Genomic DNA, 8,022 nt, shown 5'->3' with positions numbered 1-8,022 from the left:
GCAGTTTGCTTCAGCTGAACAAGTGTGTAACTTGGTGCCAGTCAGAGGACTGTTGTGGGGCATTTAGTGACAGATGTGGTTTAATCCAACTTTAAATGATCAGGAATTTAAAGCATACAATGCTAATTGGACTAGAGTAGATACTAAATTTACTCTTTTAGTTTTGGTTTGGTTATTTTTTTTTTCACTTTCTAGGTTGTTCTCTGGATTTAGCCAATAAAGACAATTACATCATCTTACACCATTACAGGCTTTCTTACTGTAGCATCATCTTGTTAGATGAAGTCTTATAATCACAACCCATTAGTAAGGCCCTGTGTTGCCTGAGACTTTGAGGGTTTGTGTGAAATCTTCATGTATTAAGATGTTATTTATACTTCATAGCACCAGAAAAAAAAAACAAAACAAACCCAACTCTGTTGATTGACATAGCTTTTCAAAACATGAACATTGAGACTCTCATATTCTCGTGAGTATGTGAAAAGTAGCAGCTGGAATGCAATGTCTCAGGACCTGAAACAGGGCACGTTCCCAGTATAATCGGAGTCCATACAGGCCAGGGGCCACCTAAGTCTGAGTATACACACCTGATTATGGAGGGTAAGGAAGTTTGACAACAGGAACATGGTCAGATTCCAGGGTTGCCTTGGCACCACCTCATTTACAAATCAGATGCACTGCCTCCTTGACACCGTGCCTTCTTTTCACTGCCCTAGAAATTTGGGCTGAAACGTCAGAATAGTGCTGGGCACCAGTATGCCCAGGTCCCCAGTATGGACAAGCTGGACAGCAGAGCTAGCACAATATACCTATTGCTCAGGTACATATTAATGCATCTGGGGACAATGAGAAAAATCTAAAAGCCACAGGTTCAATTACATATGAGGAGTCACGGGCAGAAAAAGAGGGCCTATTTTTCTTATGCCTAATTTTATGAATTGTGGCAAGTAATGCAGCTGAAATTTTTTCCCACCCTAGGTCTGTTATTCTGCAAACTACTTGTACTCCAGAAAATTCAGGTATAAGGATTCTCATGTCTAAAGGTTGCAAGTCTCAAGTTTCTGTGGGAAAGTGGTTCATGCATGGAATGTGAACAGGTTAATGCAAGAAGTGATAATGTCTTAATAATTCTTTATGTTATCTTTGTTTCTCTTGTTGGGAGCCAGCGTAGAAAGACCTTTCACTTGTCCTCTGCACTTATCTCTTCAGAAAGGACTTTGAGGCTGAAAGGTGAGCAGCAGAAGACCCTGACATTGCATAATGTGCACATTCCCTGACCATAAAAAGGGCGCTCTGACTGTACTGTATATTGTCTTTGCAGCTTTCTTCTGCTATTGGCATAAGGCAGTGTGGGTTACAATTGGTTTCATAAAATGTTTTCTCTCTCAAAAATACTGTAGGCATGTTCAGAGACCCCTTCTCTATTCTGTTTTCCACCTAGGCATAGGAAACTTTCTCCAGAGTATAATGATTTGCCATGGGCAAATCAACTGACACTTGTCAAGGTTTCAAAATACCGAGAGGAAGTAGTAAAGATGGCAGGGAGAATCATATTTTTTATAAGACATTAGGGATTTAAATTTTTTAAATTTAATTTCAGAGGCTGTAGCATACAGGAAGCTTTAACAATTTCTTTTTTTTTTTTTTTTAATTGAGCCTTTTAGTTTTAAGAGCACATTTCTCAGCTCGTTGGAAGAAAAGGTGACGTTTTGGATTGCGACTGGATTGGAAATGAAGAACGTGTTAAGGCGGACTTTTCCCGCAGTTTACTTAGCAGGAGCCAGCGGAGGGGCCGAGCTCCGTTTCCCCGAGCCCCGCCCCTCACGGCGGCTCCGCCCGCCCCTCACGGCGGCTCCGCCCGCCCCTCACGGCGGCTCCGCCCGCCCCTCACGGCGGCTCCGCCCGCCCCTCACGGCGGCTCCGCCCGCCCCTCACGGCGGCTCCGCCCGCCCCTCACGGCGGCTCCGGCAGCGCCCGGCCCCGCCCGCGGCTCGCCCCGCCCGGCCGCGGTGCATGCGGGGAGCGCCGCCGTGTCCCGGGCAACGCCGCGGGAGCCGGAGCGCCGAGCGGGCCGCGGGCGAGCGGAGGGCGAGTCCTGCCCGTGCCCTGAGGCGCTCCCGCTGCGGGGCTCGTCGCCGCACCCCCGCTGGAGGAACCCGCGCTGGGAGCGGCTCGGCCGCGGGGCACCGCGCACGGCGGGGAACATCCTCCTCCTCCTCCCGCTGCCGAGGAACCGTGCGCTTCGTCCTGGCTGAGGCTTGCTTGCTGAAGGGCATGTACTTCATGTTATCGATGAGAGCAAACGTTGCCTTCTTGAGGGTTTTGTAAAAACAGGTAGCCAGGCAAAGTGAGACGCCTTAGTGTGTGCCCTCCGTGAGCGAGAGGCCACCAGGTGAACGCACCGTGTTAGACAGGGAAATATTGGTGGAGAAAGACTTTGGAACCCGGGCTTCCTTAATGCTAGCTTTTAAAACCCGTTTTAATTGAAATGGCTTCATAACTGTAGCTATGTTGGTCTTAGAATGCGGAAGGGAAGGTTTAAAGCAAGATTAAATTCCTTTCATTAGACTAACTACTATGGTTTGCCCTATAAAGACTAACTTTAGAATATGAGTTGTCTTAAACATGAGTTAGCTGACAGTGGAAAGATACCGTTCTAGAAGTAGTAATGTGATTACTTGTTATTATCATTTCGTTTTAATGATAAATACCTTCAAAACAATTTTCATATCTAAGTACAAACAAAAATATAAATCCATGAAATGGTGCCATTTAATATTGTTTATAGGTGAGTCCTAGTTTTTATGACTAATCAAACTACTCCTGTTTATATTTTGCATTTTTAAATATTTATATAAAACCACCAAGATAACATTTGGCATGTTAAATGTTTCACAGAAAAATGATGCAGAATGTACATCCAGCTCCTGAGAATAATGAAGATGATCTCTATTCTGGCTACAATGATTATAATCCCATGTTTGACACAGAGGTAAAATATTTGCTCTTTCCCACCTTTCCCATTAATAGGATTTTAACTTATAATTCTAAGATAAGAATTTATGGGTAGAATAACATACAAGTTTACAACTGCTTTGAAGTGAAATTTATTTAGCAAGAAACATCTAAAGTTTCTCAGGATCTCCTTGAATACTTAATTCTTTGATAGCTTTCGATTCCACCTAAGCACTTGTGAAGATCTCAACAGATCTAAGATGCTGTAATGGTTAGCATTTTTGAAGTATAAAATCATAATTATTTGTAGGCAAATTCAATGTGGTGTTTCCCAGGCTGTGTGCAGCAGCAAGTTTTCTGAAAAAAGAGGCTCCTGAGTGGTCAGCAGGTCATTGGTTTCCTACTGTGCTGCTGCTGGAGGATCCCACAGTAAAATGGAATCCTGCAAGTCTCTGTGCAACTGGGTAGAGCATCTGGGATGTCTTGAAGTAGCCCTGCCGACCACTTTTGGGTAACTGCTGGTGTGATGGAGTTGGGACAACAGTGATGTCATTTGGTCCAAACCCCCTAGCAAGATTTGGCATCTTGTGTGAAATCCCAGTATGCAATTCATGGGAGTTGCTGCAGGATCTGAGAGACGCGAGATGTTTTAAAGTCTTGCGTTGCAGTTGTTAATGCCAAAATTCAGAAAGAGTGTAAGTGTTTGATAAGAGCATTTGGAAGGAAAAAGAAATTAATGTTACATTTTATAACTTCAGCTCTCTTTCCTCTGTGTTTTTAGAAAATAACAAGTTTTTACATTTCCTAATCTAAATATCAAAAAAGACAAATAATATAACTGTAATTTATTGTCAACAGTAACAACAGTAAACCCTGTTGTTCAATTACCTTCAAGTATTTTGTGAAGAATTTTTGATTTTTTACCAATCTGCTTTCAGTAGTCTGAAGGAATTATGAGTTTAGGTGTTGTGGTTTTAAAAGGGTTAACGTTTTTATCTTTTCTAGGATTTAGAAAATGATGTAGCTTTTCAACAGGCAGCAAGAACAAGTCATGGAAGAAGACCCCCTGTAAGTACCTTTAAAAATACTTAGCGTTAATATAGATCTTACTATGTAGACACACTAATAGTTGACACATACAGGTTTTAATTAGCAGGGGTTTTTTGTTTGGTTCTTTTTTTTTCTCCCACCTAGGTGACAGCCAAAATTCCTGGTACATCAAGTCCAAGACCTCTAGCTACTGGATTTGGGGCAGGTTTTTGTTCTGTTGTATCCTTAATGAAAATGTCATTTACAAAATATAAATGTACCATTTAATTCCATGCACAAAGTGAGCCCTTCTAAATTAAGAATTTCATTCCAGTGAACCGCATCTGTTCATTGATTTTAATTCACAATTTTGCCCTTGGTCAAGGCATGGTTACTGGTTGTTTTTCTTTTCTCCTGGACCATGCTGCAAATCTTCGGTACTGCATAAGGCATTAGAGTCCAAGGTATTAATTGGGTTCACTTGCAGGGGGAACTGAATAGGTCATTATCTGGGCTTGTGAAAGTCTTCTGGTAGTTAAGATGAAATCAAGTCTTGAAGAATATGGGCTCTGAAACATCTCTAGTTGAATCAGAAAAAATTGGTTGTGTTCTTAGATGTATTGATAAAATAAATCTGCACGAAAATACAATTTAAGAGATTAATACAGTGACAGATTATATCAGCTCTACACAGAATTTTACTGAAGTACTTTGTCTAAATTACTTGTTCAATTTCAAGGCAGCAATTTTAATAATTTAATAATGGAAAGTATGCTGCCTCAGATAATTTTCTATGTACTTATTTTTAAAAGAGCTGATGGAAGTATCCAAATACATAAAAAACCTTTGTTGTGAATTTGTGCTAACTGAAGCATTCAACATCTTTAAGTCTGCCAGGAACTGGCAGTATATTGCATATGAGTAACATAAATGGGAACTTTGTTATGAACTTCTATGAGAGTTAGCTCAACTTTTAAAATTTAGTGTTGAGAAGATAGTATGTAGGCTTCTTATGCTTTGTGAATGACAATTTCAAACAACTTACTTATTTTTGTAGTCAAAGGCAACTTCAACTTCATCTATGGGAAGACCCATGACAGGAACTATACAGGTAAAGGTTCCAATATTTACATTTTCTATTCATTTGGAGCAATGAACTTTTCTGGTAAGTGTTAGATACTAGTATTTAGAAGTTCATTGAATTAATACAAATTACCACACTTTTACACTTTTTGTTCTTTTTTGAACATAGTACTGTGAGAAAGCATGAGGGTAGTGATGTGTGTTTATTTGAGCACAGATTTGGAAGCAATAACGCTGTAGTAGTTTCTAACACTTACTGACGTACAATGAACAATTAGTCATTAAAATAATATACATGGAATATATAAAAATTATGTATAAAATCTGTAATTATGTCTGTATTGTCTACAACATAATTTTTAGAGAGTTTATTTTAATATATCTTCTTCTTTATTTGAGGATGGGATTTCTCGACCAATGACAGCAGTGCAAGCTGCAGGTTACACTAAAGCAGCTGTGAGAGGTATGGTTTGTAGAAATCACCAGCTGCCACAGGGAGATGTTACTTTACAGTTTTCAGTACTCTTAATTTTTCAGGTTCTTCATTCGATCCTCTTGGCCACGCAAGAGGTCCTGCTTCACCTTTGGAAAAGAAAACTTCAGACAGGTTTGTTCAGTTCTGCATTACATTCTTTCAAAGCATTAACAGCAGCAAAAAACCAGCTGTGCATAGAGTTTAAAAACATCCAGGCAGTTAGAAAAAACTTGAGGGGACAAACTCTGAACTTGGTGGAATAATGCCACAAACACTGCATGTGTTCGGCTGACTTTCAGGAGCATCTGATTTCACTGATTCTGGTTCTGACTCGCTCAGCAGCTTGGGTGTAGCTGTTGCCACACAAATGAGCTGAAACTTGCAGGCTGGTGCGAATGTTGGGGAGTTCACTCAGAAAATCCTTGAACTTTCCAGTACCAAAGTTCTGCTCCCCAAATAGCTATACAGAAATAGAGAATCCTACTGAAATGTTTGGTTATTTAGTAGTGGAAAAAGTCTGGAAGAAACAAAACTTTTTGTTATAATCTGTATTTGCAAGCAGTGCTTTAGAACTATGTATTCAAATAAAAGTTCAATTAATTGCTTTTAATGTGATATTTCATTTCATTGGTGTTTGATATGAAAGCTTATCTGTTGTTTTCTAGTTACTTCTCCTGAACAAATTTGATTTGTGAAATCTGTCTGTTCTTGTAAGAGGATTTATGTTTTCTTAGGTCTCTATTCTCAAATTAAGGTGTGAATGTGATATCTTTGGACTATCTTCTCTAGGCAATACTTTGTTTCATGCAATACTTTGTTTGATGGGAAAACCAGTTAGTTGTAACATGTGATATGTCATCGTGTTGTTGTATTGAGAATATAATGTGTAAAAGTTTAGTGTTTGCAATTATATTACTTTAACTTTAGTGTTAATCCTTTTGTTGTTATTTTTCTTTTAGCTTAGAAGAGAAGATGAGGCAGTTGGAAAAAAAAGTGAATGAACTGGTTGAAGAAAGCTGTGTTGCCAATAGCTGTGGAGACTTGAAATTGGTAGTTTTTCTGAATTTCACTTCATTTCTGCTGTAATTTGTATAGATAGATGTTTCAAAATGACTTGTGGTCAAATGTTTAAAATTATTAAAATTATTTTAGTTCTAAATTTATTAGTACTCTTCTAGTCTAGTGACACCTTGCTTTGCTGGAAAAAAACGTAGGAGCTCTATTTCTGGCATATATATTTGTTAAGATTTCAGTGTTACAAAACTTCCCTTCTGCCTGTGTCCATTGACCTCTTGAGATGGGTCTGATGGATTAGTTGTGCTGGCACAGTTCTGGCCCAGGCTAGGTAGCATTTGATGGTTTCTATGAATGATCAAAGTTTACCATGGATGAGGAACTATTTCCAATGGACAGTTTGAATGCATTTGTTCTGTTAGAGAGGGTACTAGAGCATTGTTGTGCCACTTAGTAGTGGCTAATTAGCCAGTCTATTTTGTTAGTTTTTCCTGAGCCTCTTGCATGTATGCTCAAGAATGCTCTTGATAGGGTTGTTTTTATGTAAATTGTATCAGATGACTCTGAGGGTCCTATAGGATGTTTGTTTCTGACAAGTCCAGCAGAATATCCATTTTCCTGCAAAAGTCATCAAAGTTGTGAACTCATTATCTGTAAAATAGCCAAGTTGGATTTGCCTCCTATCATAAGGACTAGGAATCAAGCTATATCTTGAAGTAGTTCTTCCACCACTGGCTTCCAAATAGCCACCTTGAGTAGTAACCGTTACTTTCTTAATCATTGTACCCTTGTGGTGGCACACAGGACTGCTAATAGCACTTGCTATACCCAAAGTGTTACTTGTACAAAGGTCGTTGACACCAATTGGCAGGGAATTATAATTGGGTACACAATTACACAGCTAAACGGACTTAGATAACTGTATGTCTGCTTAGTGCTAATTAAAACCTCTCGGTGAGTTGTAGTGCTTTTTTTCAGGCATTTGGTGCAGTCTGTAAACCAAAGAAAATAGACATGAGTGTATTCTTTTCATACTTGTTTTGAATGTATTTTCATCATCATGAGTCTGTAAGATTCAAGGCATTGTTAAATTCTAGTGTTTTGTTTAAGGCTCTGGAGAAAGCAAAAGAAGCCGGAAGACAGGAGAGAGAATTGTTGAGACAACGTGAACAAATCGCTCCTCCAGAAAGTATCAACTTAGACCTCACTTACACAGTAAGCGCTTAGAAATCTTCAGTGACTGAAATGTTGCTAAAAAACCACCTGAGGAGAAATGTCAGTGTTTCCTGAAGTGTATGTGTGTCTGTGTTGTAATGCTTCTGGCAGTGTACCAAGGGGATCCATTCGTGTCATCGAGTCCATTCCCATGCAATCTCAAATGCCAGAGAAACCATGTAGTCTATGTTAAGTGGAGAAGAATTTCCATGAATATAAATTTCATTTATTTATTCACATGTAAAACCTCC

At 39.4% G+C, this 8,022-nt stretch overlaps 1 protein-coding gene across 2 annotated transcripts in view; it reads left to right on the top strand.

Annotated features, from left to right (window-relative positions):
• Nucleotides 1-1,981: 1,981 nt before the first annotated feature.
• The window catches only part of IFT88 (intraflagellar transport 88), a 42,549-nt gene continuing 36,508 nt past the window's right edge, over nt 1,982-8,022 (top strand). Inside the window, exons 1-9 of one of the 2 annotated variants that reach the window (XM_084227218.1) lie at nt 1,982-2,272; nt 2,899-2,992; nt 3,961-4,023; nt 4,150-4,206; nt 5,042-5,095; nt 5,467-5,530; nt 5,605-5,674; nt 6,502-6,592; nt 7,667-7,771. In XM_084227218.1, the coding sequence (XP_084083344.1) occupies nt 2,903-2,992; nt 3,961-4,023; nt 4,150-4,206; nt 5,042-5,095; nt 5,467-5,530; nt 5,605-5,674; nt 6,502-6,592; nt 7,667-7,771 (594 nt within the window). In that variant the 5' untranslated portion in view covers nt 1,982-2,272; nt 2,899-2,902. The remainder of the gene's footprint in view (nt 2,273-2,898; nt 2,993-3,960; nt 4,024-4,149; nt 4,207-5,041; nt 5,096-5,466; nt 5,531-5,604; nt 5,675-6,501; nt 6,593-7,666; nt 7,772-8,022) is intronic. The other variant, XM_084227217.1, reaches the window with a different exon arrangement.

This window comes from Fringilla coelebs (genome assembly GCF_963513975.1).
Source record: "Fringilla coelebs genome assembly, chromosome: 2".
NCBI lineage: Eukaryota > Metazoa > Chordata > Aves > Passeriformes > Fringillidae > Fringilla > Fringilla coelebs.
This window is presented reverse-complemented; position numbering and strand designations above follow the sequence as displayed.